Source organism: Lepidochelys kempii, chromosome 2 (assembly GCF_965140285.1).
Source record: "Lepidochelys kempii isolate rLepKem1 chromosome 2, rLepKem1.hap1, whole genome shotgun sequence".
Lineage (NCBI taxonomy): Eukaryota > Metazoa > Chordata > Testudines > Cheloniidae > Lepidochelys > Lepidochelys kempii.
In genome coordinates, this window is record NC_136381.1 from 186,734,092 (window position 1) to 186,749,857 (window position 15,766).

The 15,766-nt window shown below is 41.7% G+C and overlaps 2 protein-coding genes across 5 annotated transcripts in view; one reads left to right on the plus strand and one right to left on the minus strand.

The window, feature by feature from the left end:
- FBXL2 (F-box and leucine rich repeat protein 2) overlaps positions 1–15,766 on the minus strand; it is a 125,203-nt gene that overhangs the window by 41,825 nt on the left and 67,612 nt on the right. For all 4 annotated transcript variants that reach the window (XR_012157459.2, XM_073333077.2, XM_073333074.2 and 1 more), the window contains 2 exons: positions 10,617–10,671; positions 8,873–8,947 (listed from right to left, as the gene is read on the minus strand). Coding sequence is in view for 3 of the 4 variants with exons in the window: in XM_073333077.2 (XP_073189178.1) it covers positions 8,873–8,947; positions 10,617–10,671 (130 nt within the window). In the remaining variant the exon portion in view is untranslated. The remainder of the gene's footprint in view (positions 1–8,872; positions 8,948–10,616; positions 10,672–15,766) is intronic.
- The window catches only part of LOC140907935 (uncharacterized), an 81,847-nt gene continuing 79,560 nt past the window's right edge, over positions 13,480–15,766 (plus strand). Inside the window, exons 1-2 of the mRNA XM_073335027.2 lie at positions 13,480–14,160; positions 14,748–14,957. Coding sequence (XP_073191128.2) covers positions 13,578–14,160; positions 14,748–14,957 — 793 coding nt within the window. The 5' untranslated portion in view covers positions 13,480–13,577. The remainder of the gene's footprint in view (positions 14,161–14,747; positions 14,958–15,766) is intronic.

Sequence of the window (15,766 nt, forward strand, 5' to 3'; positions counted from 1 at the left end):
AATGCCACATGGTAAACATTTCCTACAGCAACAGAAGGGATTTTTTCACTGTAGCTAATCCGCCTCTCCAAGCGGCAGTTCCTAGGTCGACAGAAGAATCCTTCCTTTGACCTAGCCGCATCTACTGCGGGAGTTAGGTCAGCTTAACTATGGGGCTCACACCTGTGTTTACAAAATCTGATTATTACTGCTAAGCTTAGGTTTAAGTCCTCAAAGATACACATACTTTATACACCTCTCTGCATTTCTAAACTTACAGGCATTTGCTCCAGAACACTATTTATTCATGTCTCTCTACTGAATGGCATGATTCAACATGCAGACTGAAAATAGCATTACCGTTAAAAAATGCCCCTTAAAGAGAATTATGGTATTACACCCCTCTCTTCCACCCTGATTTTTTTTTTTTAGTGGGGAGGAGGGTGATACATTAGTTCAGCGGTTCTCAAACTGTGGTTTGGGATCCCAAAGTGGGTCTCAACCCTGTTTTAATGGGCATGGGCTGCTGTTAGACTTGCTGGGGTCCAGGGCTGAAGCCCAAGCCCAAGCCCCACCACCTGTGGCTGAAGTCCAAGCCCCACTGCCTAGGGCCAAAGCCCAAGGGCTTCAGCCCTGGATGGCGGGGCTCAGGTTACAGGCCCCCTGCCTGCCTAGGGCTGCAGCCCTAGAGCTTCAGCTTTGGCCCCCAGCCTGGGGTGCTGGGACTCGGGTGGGCTCAGGCTTCGGTCCCCCCCTCCTGGGGTCGTGTAGTAATTTTTATTGTCAGAAGGGGGTCGCGGTGCAATGAAGTTTGAGAACCCTACATTAGTTTATACCAAAAGGCAGAAGCATTATATATTGTTGACCACACCACCACTTTGCTAAGTACTTACTAAGTGGAATAATTTTAAGGGAGCAATTAAAACTTTAATAACTATAGAAGCCAAAATAAATATAATTACAAAATTGATCATTTTATTTATTAAACAAATGTATATTTAAGTGCACAAGAAAAGCAAGCATTTTTAAAAACAAAACATTTAAAAATTAGAGCAGATCAAATACACAAAGGTTTTATGTTCCTTCTCTATCTTGAAAGGAAGTTATACTGAAATACGGGCAAACAGACAACTTCCCCAAATACAGTATTTTTAATATTTTATTATTCACTGCTAATCCAAAAGTACTGGCTAACATTATGTGAAAACATTTTACTCTATTATGAGGCATCATTTCTCATTGTTAAGCAACAGAATGTTTAAATTCTATACGATTTCTAGAGTAAAGACGACAAACTAAATTTGATAATACACTTCCTGAGATGCTCTGATTTTTTAATCTAGGCTCAGATTAGTCACAACTGCTTCCTAACTGAAGCTAATTACCTCTAATGAAAAGAAGAAAAAACATCACCAAAATAAACGGAATATAGTGTAGATACATAAACCACGAAAATGCACAAATGCCAACTGTAACATGTAATTATTGAAGAAAAAGCTCCAGAACAATAATATTTCAGATTTAATCTAAAGTTAAAAGATGCACAAATAAAAATATATTTTAAATTTTCCAAACCCAACTGTTTTAGGAATGTTCAAAATATTACCAACTAAGTTGTATATGGTTGGCCACAGAGTTGTGAACCAATAGGTCATAATGACATGGCCCCAGAGTGCTCATTGTGTACAATGCTTAAATTGAATTATAAACCTCATACTAAAAGTTGCCTCATGATGAAAGTTATTAAAAATATGTTGCATCAGTTATTGATTCTGTATTGAAAATATCTTTCAGATAAGAGAAAGGCAACATATAGTTCTTCTTGAAATACAGTCCCACTTCATTAGTGGCCTCAAAGTATAGATTATGGATCTACAAATTTAAATATATCCACATGATTTTTAACACGACTAGCTATAATTACTGCCTTGTGGGACAAACTTTCAAAAATATATTCTAAAGACTTACCTGAAATTTTGCACACGAATTTTCATGACTAAACTTGCATATGTAAAAACCATATTTGTCTGCACAAACCTGGTATGTCTAACTACCCAATCTGGATACACAAAAGCTTAGACAAGAAAACATCGGAATGGCCATACTGGGTCAGACCACTAATTGATCTAGTGGACTATCCTGTTTTTTAACAGTGGCCAACGCCCAGATGCTTCAGAAGGAACGAACAGAACAGGGCAATTATTTAGTGATTCCATCCCTTGTTGACCACTCCCACCTTCTGGCTGTCAAGAGGTTTAGGGACACCCACAACATGGGGTTGCATCCCTGACCATCTTGGCTAATAGCTGTTGATTGGACATACCCTTCATGAACTTCTCTAATTCTTTTTTGAATCCAGTTAAACTTGACCGTCACAATATCCTCTGGAAACGAGTTCAACAGATTGACTGTGCAGTGTGTGAAGTACTTCCTTATGTATATGAATTTTATTGGGGGACCCCTGTTTTTTGGGGGGGAGGTATTTAAAGGGATAACAACACTTCCTCCACACCATTTCTAATTTTATAGACCTCTAGCAAATCCCCTCTTAGTCTCTTTTCTAAGGTGAACAGTTCAGAAGAGGGGGTTCAGGGAAAATTTTCTTTCAGGATGGGGTCTGCATCAAGTATGGCCTTCAAACAACCCCTAATCTCTCCAAGCTCATCATCAGAAGCAAGCTCCACCCAGAGAGGGACACATCAACTCAAAGTGGCACCACACCCTGCCAGAACAACAGATGCAAACCCTGCAGACATATCTCCACAGCTACAACGATCAACAGCCCCCCCTCGCCCCCCCCCCACACCTTTCAAGATCCATGGGTCCGACACATCCTTATCAAAGCATTTGGTGTACCTCATCCAGGGCTCTAACTGCCCCAATAGCAACTATGTGGGTGAGACCAGACAATCACTATGCTCTCAAATGAACTCACACAGAAAATTGATAAAAGACAAAAACACTGTCACTTGTGGGTGAACACTTTTCATAAAGTGATCACTCTGTACCTGATCTATCAGTCCTCATCCTAAAAGAAAACCTGCACAACACTTTCAAAAGATGAGCCTGAAAGCTTAAATTCATAACTTTGCTAGACACTAAAAATCATAGACGGAATAGAGACACTGGGTTTATGACTTACTACAACAAACTGTAACCCACCAACAACTCCCACCCCCAGTTATGTCTCTCCTCTCCCCTTCCCTTTCCTCCCTATAAATGGAGGAGTGTTAACAGGCCTCTTCACCTTGAATAATCCCTTGAAATGTGAGTTATCTGCTTATGCTAAACAGTCTGTTCAAATACTTGTATTTGGCAGTGACACTTTGAGTCAGTTTCCCAGACCTGAAGAAGAGTTCTCTGTAAGCTTGAAAGCTTGTTTCTCTCACCAACAGAAGTTGGTCCAATAAAATATATTACCTCACCCATCTTCCCTTTCCAATATCCTGGGATCAATACAGCTACACCACCACTGCATTATGTGGAGTAATTTTGTACTGTCTTCAAACTTCGTCACCTCCCTATTTATGCCCTTTTCCAGAACATTTATGAGGAAGGCTGCGTGTCTGTCACGGAAGTCACGGATTCCATGACCTCTGTGACTTCTGCAGCAGCCAGTGTGACTGGCTCTGGGGCTCAGGCAGCCCCTGGGCCAGCAGCAGCAGTTTGGCTGTGGGAGGGGGCTCAGGGCAGGGGCAGGGGCTTGAGATTCGGGGCAATGCTTACCTCGGGGAGGGGCTCCCCAGAAGTGGCCAGCATGTCCCTGCAGCTCCTAGGCGGAGGGGTCAGGGGGCTCTGCATGTTGCCCCTGCCTGCAGGCACCGCCCCTGCAGCTCCCCTTGGCTGCAGTTCCCAGCCAACGGGAGCTGCGGAGACGGCACTTGTGGCGGGGCCAGCACATGGAGCTCCCCTAGCCTTCCCTCCCCCTAGGAGCTGCAGGGACATGCTGTCTGCTTCCAGGGAGCTGCATGGAGCCGGGCAGGGAACCTGCCAGCCCTGCCAACCATGCCTCCCAGCACCAGCAGGGGTCCCAGCCTGCATGCCGCAGCCTGCCCCCGCCCCCAGCACCAGCAGGTGGTTCCGGGCAACCTCCTCCAAAACGTGCGGAGCTCCTGGATGCTCTCCCAGAGCACCCGCAGCCCCCTAGCCCAAGTTTTAGTTAGGGGTATACAGTACAAGTCATGGACAGGTCATGGTCCATGAATTTTTGTTTCCTGCCCGTGACCTGTCCATGACTTCTACTAAAAATATCTGTGACTAAAATGTATCCTTATTTATGACTAAGGCTTAGTTTTTGTCATGCATATTTTTAGTAAAAGTAACGGACAGGTCACAGGCAATAAAGAAAAATTCATGGAAGCCCGTGGCCTATCTGTGACTTTTACTAAAAACATGCATGACAAAATGGGGAGTTGGGGGGGTCCCCACACCACCTCGGGGGGGTCCCCCACTGCTTGTGGCTCCAAACTCGGGACACCCCCGCCGTCCACGGTGGCTGGGAACTCTGGGGCAATCCCGCCACATGCAGCAGCGTGGAGCTTGGGGCCCGCACAGTTCCCAGGCACCACGGGCAGCGGGGGGCCTTGTAGCTCCCATACGCCGCAGGCTCAAGTCACAGAGGTCAAAGAATTCTAATAGATTGGTGAGGCATGATTTCCCTTTACAAAAGCCGTGCTGACTCTTCCCCAACATATCGTGTTCAGCTGCGTGTCTGATAATTCTATTCTTTTCCACAGTTTTAGTCAATTTGCTTGGCACAAGCTTAGAGGATGAATTAAGGCCCCTTTGAAAGACTATGCTGCAGTGATGATCTGTAAACAGGTGAATTAAGCTTTTGTGGGGCCCAGGGACAGAGCAAGTGGCGGCCCCTCCCCACCCCTTCTGCCTGCAGTCCCCCCACCAGGGAAATAGGGTTGGGGCACGGGGACTTGCCCTGCTCCGCCCAACCAATGCTCCTGCCGAGGAGTGGGGTTGGGGCGCGGGGACTTCCCCCACCTGCACTGCGCTCTTGTCAGGGAGCAGGGTTGGGGCACAGGGGGCTTACCCCCACTTCCCGGCAGGAGCGCCAGACAGGCTGAGTGGGTTGGGGTGCAGGTGAGCCCATTTTTCCGGAGCCCCCAATTGGCCGGGGCCCCTGGGAACAGGCCCTGTTGACCCAGTAGCTAATCCGTCACTGTCTTCAAATGTATTTAAAAACAGACAGGCAGTTTCAGTATTAAGAATTAAACGCCCTGAATAAAACATGAGGTATTTTGGCGCATTATTTTAAATTTACTTTTTTCCTGATGTTTGTTTATGAGACCAGCAAAGTGCAATTCCCTCACCATCGCCAGCTAGCATTCAGCACCACACCCCAGCACACACTCTTTGGCATAAGATTGATAAATCCTTAAGACAGACGCTTATAAAGGTAAGGTAGTCTATTTTTTTTTCCTCTGGTATTATGTATACAAGACCAATATGTATATTTGTTTTATACATTAAAAAACAGTGTACTATCTTAACCCAATGGCAGACTCAAGTCTTTGATATTGTTCGATGGTGTATATGATGCCAACAAGGGCATATTGTGAAGTTATGCTGAGCAAAAAGATCGTGTGTACAGGGACTTTGCAATTTGTGGTCCTCAAACACAGTAATCCAAACAGATGCTGTTTTGAGATGGAAAGACATCAAAAGAGCTGTATTTCTTCTTCTGAGATCACTGGCCCTGGGTGGGTGTCTGTTTAATATTCTATTAAAACTACTTTTAAAAAGTTTTTTTAGTGTGCCTTAGATAAACAGTGAATAAATGAATTAAAAGGTAAATTTAAATTACTATTGAGCTGAAATTCAAAGTATAGCAGCCACTGTATTGTTCTAAATCTAAATGATAAAGGGATAATCTATACTGAAAATCAACTACATCCTGCGACCAGGTTATAACATGGTTGTCCCAGGACACATCAAGAACACAATACTGACTTGTAGCACATAGGTTATGGTACAAATCCATTATATATATAATCAAGGAATTAGAAAAACTATAGCATATGAAAAAAGTATGTCCCAAACCAAAAGCATAATAATCCAGTACTATCCTTCTAAAAAACAGAATCTGCAAGCATCATATACGTTTATCAGATAGAAAGTTCATAGTTCTAAAATACATTTATTACTGCTCAGCAAATAAGAAACAAAAATATTTTCAGCCTTCTATGTGCAAATAAACAGGAGTAGCAGTTAATCCCTCCCAACCTGTACAGATATGTTTAAATGTTTGCAGGCTCTGGAATCTGTTCTCCACTTCAGTACAGATCCTCTTAATAAGCAACATCTATTGTTGGCTTTTAAAGTACCAAAAAGAAGCTGACAATGAAGTTTCAAAGTGCTGTTGACAGAATTTACCTCTAAGTTAAATTAGTGAATTTCTATGCTTTGTATGTTTGGACAATGTTTAGCAAAATTTATCCAATGATTACCATATAGATTTTATTCATATAAGACGAATTTAAATATGGGGCAAGAATGCCAGAGGAGAATGAGACTATTTTCTTCTAGGTTTTAATTCCTAATATGACTCAGTAAATATACCATTAATGTGTCAGTGAAGTAATTTTCCACAGGATTGGTTCCTAAATTTCTCTCAACACTAAAAACATTCAGAAGAGGTCTTTTTTTGTTACATACATTAGAAAATTTTAAGGGGAGGCCTAATATAATGGCAGAGGGCAAGCATCAGCGTTCCTACACTGTAGAAGAAAAGCTAGCTGCAATAGATCAAGTAAATAGCGGAGAAACCCAGGTCAAAGTTTCAAAAGATATTGAGATTGCCGAATCTACTCTCCGAGGATGGCTAAAAAACTAATCTAAACTGAATGGCTTTGTACAAAATATCGATTCTGCCACGGGGCTTAAGCAAAAATGTGCGCACTATTCAGCAAAACCCACAATAGACAAAGCCATGCACACGTGGTTTGCTCAGAAAAGGCTGAAAGGAATGCCGCTAAGTGGGCCAATTCTTCAAGCCCAAGCAACAAAATTTGGAAATTTAACGGGGGATGAATCATTCCAAGCCACCAAGGGGTTTATAATTTGTTTTAAAAAGCATCATGGTATAGTGCAGGTATCGATTTCTGGAGAAAGCCGATCAGCCAATGAATCGGCCACGAACGCATTTCCTGTTGAGTTAAAATCTATTTTACAAAATGAAGACTACCATGAAGAAGAACTTTATAATTGTGATGAAACAGCTTTATTTGCAAAACTGCTACCTGATAAAACTTTAGCCTTTAATTACGAGACACAGAAAACAGCTGGATTTAAGAAGATAAAAGATCGTGTGACTCTTTCTTTTTTGTAGTAATAAGATGGGCAGCCATACGCTTGCCCCTCTTCTCGTTGGCCGCTGTCATAACCCTTGCTGCTTTAATCACCTCAACAGAGCCAAACTGCCAGTAATATATGCTAACAGCAAAAATGCTTGGATGACAAGACACATTTTCGAAGACTGGTTCCACAACAGCTTTGTTCCAGCTGTTTGTAAGCATCTGCAATCGAAGAAACTCGAAGCCAAAGCACTTTTGCATTTGACAATTGTCCAGCCCATCCTCCAGCCAAATCACTGGTATCGAGTGATGGAAAAATTTGAGTGCTATACCTACCATTCAACACAACATCAAAAATTCAACCTTTAGACCAGGGCATTATTCAGAATTTTAAAAACAATTATCGACAGGAACTGATTTTGGCGATCGTGTCATGCACATCTTCAGGCATTTCTGAATTCCTGAAACAGTTAAACATGAAAGAAATTATTTATTTAGTTAAAAAAGTTTGGGACAATGAAGGCTCTCAGTGATGCCTTTTCTGTCAAAGATGGCTCAGACTCGGAAAACTCCAGCAGTGGCATTGATTCAGAGCCAGACTTTGAAGGATTTTTGGAAGAAGACGTCCTACAAACATGCACACAGACAAAAGAGGATAACGGTAAACTTCTCTTTCAAATGATAAAAGATTTTAGTTTGGATACGTTGCTGAAAATCATTACTGAGTGGCTGGAGATGGATGAAGATTGCACAACTTCAGAATTTCTGTCCGAGGAAGAAATATTAACGGGCTGCGAGACTACGTCAGACCACGAAAGTGATGGCGAGGATGTCGTTGAAAAGGTCAGAATTTCGCCCACAGAAGCCCTTAGTGCTGTAGAAACTGTTGTAAGATTTATGGAGGCACAAAATGTGGAAAATATCTAAATCATTCATCTGCGGCGAATGACAGACTTCATAAGAAAGAAAAAAAGTGCGAGCCAGAAAGAGCAGAAAATAACAGCGTTTTTTTCTAGGTGAATCAGAGACACTTTTTTCAGCATGGCCCTCTTAACCCACAGTCTGTTAACATGCGGTCATGATGGCTTGACTCCCGACATCCGCGCGTAAACGGGTCTGTACTGTAAATGGCGCTCTCAGCTGAGAGGCCAGAGAGCCAACAGACATGGAAATTAAACTACCCTCTCACTCCCAGAAGTAATTCTGAGAGTCTCAGTCAAGACTGAGGAACCTTAGAGGGACATTTTCACTGTCCGTATGATACCTGTTTTATGAACAGAAGTCTTGAGTCTCCGGAACAGTCAATCCCATACCTTTTGTGAACAATGTGTGCACATGAATTACTTAAACCAAAATAAATAAATTATTTGTCACTTAGCTGAAAATCAAAACTCAGATACAATTCCAAGGTAAAAAGTGAGCCAAATACAATTATCTGCTTTTTCTACCTGTTCCTTCACAGCATTACCATCTTGTATTTTAAGACTGAGATATTTGTACTGTGAATAAGGTCTCTGGGATAATTAAGACAGTTTATCCTTTTAACATCCAATGTAAAGACAAAAAAAAAAAACTATAGTACTAACCTCTATATCTGTCTGAAAGTTAAAAAGATCTATTCTTTGCCAGTTACTTCCATCCAGAGCCAAGACATTCCATGCCTAGAAAAAACATACATATGTTTAATAAATCTTCTCTATCAGGTACTTAATAGCCCTCCCCTCATCACTATAGTATGAGTGTCTTGAAATCACAGACATGACACAAGTATTCCTTCAGAATGCATTATTTTGTATGTAAATCAAAAGTAATTTAGGCATTGAGGCTTATGAAAAAGTAGATTGCTAAAAACAGATTTTGCTGGACTGATTCTTTTAAATCCTGGGATTGCATGTTTTCAGACTGTAAGGGCCAAATTCTGCCCATGGATACGTGCATGAACATTGACTTAAATGCAAGCCACACGCATACACAGTATAATGGCAGAATTTTAACCTCATCATTTAAAGCAATTTTAGTAAGTTCATTGTTCAATAAATTATTTTTATTAGAGCTGTATGTAAAGAAGAAGAATTTAAAACTTAGCTGCTTCTAGTCAAAGAATAAAAAGGAAGAGCTGGGAATGCTGAAATAAATGTATTTATATAGAGGTTTTCAACTCCAAAATTCTTTATAACCTTTACAAACTATTGGCTCAGTCCTGAGAGGAGCAGAATGCCTTCTGCAAGATGCTGGCTTCTGAACCCCCCTATTTTCATGGGAATGGAGGCATTCAGCCCCTCTCAGGATTGGACCATATTTCATTATATAGTACGCACATGCACACAAATTTCTTCATCACCACTGGGATGAAACATGGCAGCTGTTAAACAGCACACATCATCTCTACACAACAGTTCCGGCTAGAAAGTGAAAAGGCGTTCCTTATTCAATAGAAACTGCTGGGACATGTGGTTACCCAACCAGTTCAATACTGACTCAGAGGGAAGAATACCACCTACTGATTCATCAGCATTATTTTCTGCCGCACCCTAGGTTTTAGCTGGAGCTATTGACCAAGATTGATGCTGCTTAGCTTATTAAATCACAGTTTAGGGTGGGATGGAAGCAGGAATAAAAGAGTTATGTTCTGAATTAGAAAAAAAAAATTTGAATTTCACTGAAAAAAAAAGTGAAGTGAAGATTTAAAAGCCTGCCTTTTGAAATAATACAGAAAAAAGTTCACTATGGTAGTTTGGTTGCATATAAGGTTTGTTTTTGTACACACTTCATGTAAGAATAAAATCTATTTTATTTTAATTCAAGCAAAACCACCCAGATGAACATAAAGATGTATTTAGATATGCCTTTTCAATTGTCTTCACATGAGTGCCGTTTTCTCTATTAGTAGTAGATTTACTTAATACCTTCAGCATTTGGCAAACACCATGGATACACTTCTTAAACATATGTTGAATATTAACAGAGCTACATGGACTTTTAAGCACAAAATACTTCTGAAAAATAGTGTTATAAAGTCACAAACTTTAAATAGCAAATGCCACTATGCCAAAAAAGGCCTAATTCTTTCTGCAGATACAAAGCATGTATCATTGTACATCTCTTGCCCCGACCCCGCCACCCCTTAAGAGAAAACTCCAGACACACAGTGATTCATTCTGCATATCTGATTGCAGGATTGGGAGCTCAGTTTCTTATCCAATGCTCAAAGTCAACGGTAAGATTCCCTTTGATTTCTAAGAGCCTAATCTAAAGCTCATTTTTTGCTGGTAATTAATAAAATAGTCCTTCCCAATGCACAAAATGACCCAAGTAAAGCAAATACTGTACCTTAGAAACTTGCGCACATCGGCACAAAGTAACAATATCCAAGAAGGAAAATATTCTAGGAAGAAAAGGAACAGAATCAAATTATGCTGATGTTTTATTACTAATCCAGTCTAATATACAGGTTCACAGTTTCATAATCATAGGAAAAAATTCAAGTTACATAAAAAGCTAAATTACATTTAACTCTGCAATACTACAAAATTGTACTGGATAGGCTGACAACAGTTATATATACACTGACTAAGAACCATCATTTGGAAATAGGATACATATGCTATTTTTGATCAGCCCCCAGTTGAAAAATCTAAATACTATTGAAGAAAAACAGTCCAGTTTTCTAATAAGTCACATACTGCTCACTAAGCCTGTGAAATTCAATCATTTAAAAAAATTAGATTTACTCTATAAGAAAGAATGACACAGGAGTTCAGTATTCACCATTACTATCTAAACACGATACCATTTCTGTAAACCTGCGTACTCTAACTGTTCAGTTCTGAAGGAGATTTGCATTGGCAAGATGAACACAAGTTCCAAATATCAATAAAGACAGCTCAGGGGATGTTCTCAGGGGAGGAAAGGATATTGGTGTAAGCACAAAAATGCAGATTCTTTTCCAAAACTATTTTCTACAACAATCACTCACAAGAATATATACTAAAGTTAAAAAACATTACCTGCTCACAAGGCCATCAACCTTTTTTATGCTCAAAATTATGAAAATCTTAACTTGCTATCAGTATCATCTTGTACTAAAATCTTAACACCGATGAGTAAATACAGCTGATTTGTTGGTGAAGAGATAATGATTAATAAAAATGATCTAAAAAAATCTGACCAACATTTTCAAACTTCGAAGCTTAAATCAAGGCACCTAAACCCATAATTAGGAACCTAAATAAGTTGCCAAATGTTCAGTTCAGTACCCATGGAAGTTGACAGGATCTACAAATGCCACTTGGATGCCTAATTTTAGACACCCAGGTTTCAAAATGGTCCTGATATTCAATGATATTCTATTATCACATTTGAACACATTCTATTTTTCAATACATAAAAATATACATGAATTAAAATAGATCCATTTACCATGCAAACTCAGAAGAATGAGCACCCTTGTAAGGTATGAATTGCATTTTACAAAAAAGCATTTTTGACAATATTTATTGTGATTGGAACACCCATTTGAAGCTCAAGGCACTTTATAAAACTAAATACCAACACCATGTGAATGGATTTCGAAGGTCTCAGATTTATACATTCGCATTTCAAAACAGTTTTCCAAATTATTTCAGTAAATTTGCCTTCACATTCTATCTAGTCAAAAAATAAAGGGCGGTGACAAACCATTTTGGGGCACTCTTGTTTTGAAGGGAGAGGAGGAGGACTGTTTTGGCTTTCATATTAGCCTTATTCATTTTGTCATAGGTAACATTATACAGAGATCTGGGAACAGGAGAAGGGGAAAGGAGTTTGTAGATCCCATTACTTTGAATTGTCTAATAGTTTGTCCTAATGATAATCACTATTTATGATGGTGCACATTAATATATCGATATTCTCTTTTAAAAGAAGGAAAGAACACAAAGGGCAAACATACAGTTAGGCTTTTATTTCTTTTTCCTCTGGCAGTTGGCCATTACTTTAGCGGAGAAAACTTTCTACAGGGAGTTGCTTTGCATTACAAGGAGATTCTCTTTGATTTAACCTTCAATTGGAGAAGTTTTTAGTTTTATCTGATGAAGTCAACTTTTCTTCCATCCTTGGAAGTCAGTCAAGTTGTCCCCATGAAACAGACAACTTAAATAATGGCAACAACAGAATATATGCATCATACCTCATCTTTTCTTTACAGGCATTAATGCTTGTCAGCACTCTGAAGATGTAAAATGCTATGCAATTGTTATGTATTATAGCTGATAGCATGAGATACCATTGACATGTTCAGCTATAATTGCTATGAGTCATTCCACCAATGCCATAATTTATCCACTGCCATTCTTTTTGCTTGAAATATTAAGCGAAAAGATTTCAATTCTTCTTGCTTATTTCATTCATATCATCTTGAAAAGTCAATTATCTGCCTTCCGTATTATTGACCAATCTAACAGAAATTTGTTTCTGCAGATACTGCTATAAATGTCTGATTCAGAGTTCATTGAAGTCAATGAAAAAGCCCTCAGTAACTTCAAGTAGGCTTCTGACCAGGTTCCAGGCCTCCTGGAGTTGGCTAATCTCTATCCTAAATAGGGACTCCCTTCTCCCACTGTGTTTGCGGAATGAATGCCAAATTAGGCAATTAATGCCATCTCCTTCTCAACAACAGAATCTAAGTAATTTCTCACCTAGCTCAAGTGCAAAATATAGCAAATAAAGTCTTGGGAATGACAGCAAGAGACTCCGTGAAATGAACAGAATCCAATGTGCTCAAAGTCAACAGTCAACCATGGCAAAAGCTACTCTCATTTCTGCCTATTCTCCTATTTTTCCTCCTTCCCTCTGTCCAGTTCTCTCTAACCTCTCCATTTGTCTCTACCACACTGCAGTTTTAAAATGATTTTAAAGACCCTTTTGACTAGAAGAGCTTTATAATTCCTAACACCAAGCCCTGGTCTACACTAGGACTTTAGGTCGAATTTAGCAACGTTAAATCGATTTAAACCTGCACCCGTCCACACAGTGAAGCCCTTTATTTCGACTTAAAGGGCTCTTAAAATCGATTTCCTTACTCCACCCCTGACAAGTGGATTAGCGCTTAAATCGACGTTCCCAGCTCGAATTTGGGGTACTGTGGACACAATTAGATGGTATTGGCCTCCGGGAGCTATCCCAGAGTGCTCCATTCTGACCGCTCTGGACAGCACTCTCAACTCAGATGCACTGGCCAGGTAGACAGGAAAAGAACCGCAAACTTTTGAATCTCATTTCCTGTTTGGCCAGCGTGGCAAGCTGCAGGTGACCATGCAGAGCTCATCAGCACAGGTGACCATGATGGAGTCCCAGAATCGCAAAAGAGCTCCAGCATGGACCGAACGGGAGGTACGGGATCTGATCGCTGTTTGGGGAGAGGAATCCGTGCTATCAGAACTCCGTTCCAGTTTTCGAAATGCCAAAACCTTTGTGAAAATCTCCCAGGGCATGAAGGACAGAGGCCATAACAGGGACCCGAAGCAGTGCCGCGTGAAACTGAAGGAGCTGAGGCAAGCCTACCAGAAAACCAGAGAGGCGAACAGCCGCTCTGGGTCAGAGCCCCAAACATGCCGCTTCTATGATGAGCTGCATGCCATTTTAGGGGGTTCAGCCACCACTACCCCAGCCGTGTTGTTTGACTCCTTCAATGGAGATGGAGGCAATACGGAAGCAGGTTTTGGGGACGAAGAAGATGAGGAGGAGGAGGAGGTTGTAGATAGCTCACAGCAAGCAAGCGGAGAAACCGGTTTTCCCGACAGCCAGGAACTGTTTCTCACCCTAGACCTGGAGCCAGTACCCCCCGAACCCACCCAAGGCTGCCTCCTGGACCCAGCAGGCGGAGAAGGGACCTCTGGTGAGTGTACCTTTTAAAATGCTATACATGGTTTAAAAGCAAGCATGTGAAAGGATTACTTTGCCCTGGCATTTGCGGTTCTCCTAGATGTAGTCCTAAAGCCTTTGCAAAAGGTTTCTGGGGAGGGCAGCCTTATTTCGTCCTTCATGGTAGGACACTTTATCACTCCAGGCCAGTAACACATACTCGGGAATCACTGTAGAACAAAGCATTGCAGTGTATGTTTGCTGGCATTCAACCAAAATCCGTTCTTTCTCTCTCTGTGTTATCCTCAGGAGAGTGAGATATAATTCATGGTCACCTGGTTGAAATAGGGTGCTTTTCTTCAGGGACACTCAGTATAGCCCATTCCTGCTGGGCTGTTTGCCTGTGGCTGAACAAAAATGTTCCCCGCTGTTAGCCACAGGGAGGGGGGAAGGTTGAGGGGGTAGTCACGCGGTGGGAGGAGGCAAAATGCGACCTTGTAACGAAAGCACATGTGCTATGTATGTAATGTTAACAGCAAGGTTTACCCTGAAAGAGTGTAGCGACTGTTTTATAAAATGTGTCTTTTTAAATACCGCTGTCCCTTTTTTTTTCTCCACCAGCTGCATGTGTTTCAATGATCACAGGATCTTCTCCTTCCCAGAGGCTAGTGAAGCCTAGAAAGAAAAAAAAACGCACTCGCGATGAAATGTTCTCCGAGCTCATGCTGTCCTCCCACACTGACAGAGCACAGACGAATGCGTGGAGGCAAATAATGTCAGAGTGCAGGAAAGCACAAAATGACCGGGAGGAGAGGTGGAGGGCTGAAGAGAGTAAGTGGCGGGCTGAAGACAGGGCTGAAGCTCAAATGTGGCAGCAGCGTGATGAGAGGAGGCAGGATTCAATGCTGAGGCTGCTGCAGGACCAAACCAGAATGCTCCAGTGTATGGTTGAGCTGCAGCAAAGGCAGCTGGAGCACAGACTGCCACTGCTGCCCCTCTGTAACCAACCGCCCTCCTCCCCAAGTTCCATAGCCTCCACACCCAGACGCCCAAGAACGCGGTGGGGGGGCCTCCGGCCAACCAGCCACTCCACAACAGAGGATTGCCCAAAAAAAAGAAGGCTGTCATTCAATAAATTTTAAAGTTGTAAACTTTTAAAGTGCTGTGCTTAAAGTGCTGTGTGGCATTTTCCTTCCCTCCTCCACCACCCCTCCTGGGATACCTTGGTAGTCATCTCCCTATTTGTGTGATGAATGAATAACGAATGCATGACTGTGAAGCAGCAATGACTTTATTGCCTCTGCAAGCGGTGATTAAAGGGAGGAGGGGAGGGTGGTTAGCTTACAGGGAAGTAGAGTGAACCAAGGGGCGGGGGGTTTCATCAAGGAGAAACAAACAGAACTTTCACACTGTAGCCTGGCCAGTCATGAAACTGGTTTTCAAAGCTTCTCTGATGCGTACCGCGCCCTCCTGAGCTCTTCTAACCGCCCTGGTGTCTGGCTGCGCGTAACCAGCAGCTAGGCGATTTGCCTCAACCTCGCACCCCGCCATAAACGTCTCCCCCTTACTCTCACAGATATTGTGGAGCACACAGCAAGCAGTAATAACAGTGGGAATATTGGTTTCGCTGAGGTCTAAGC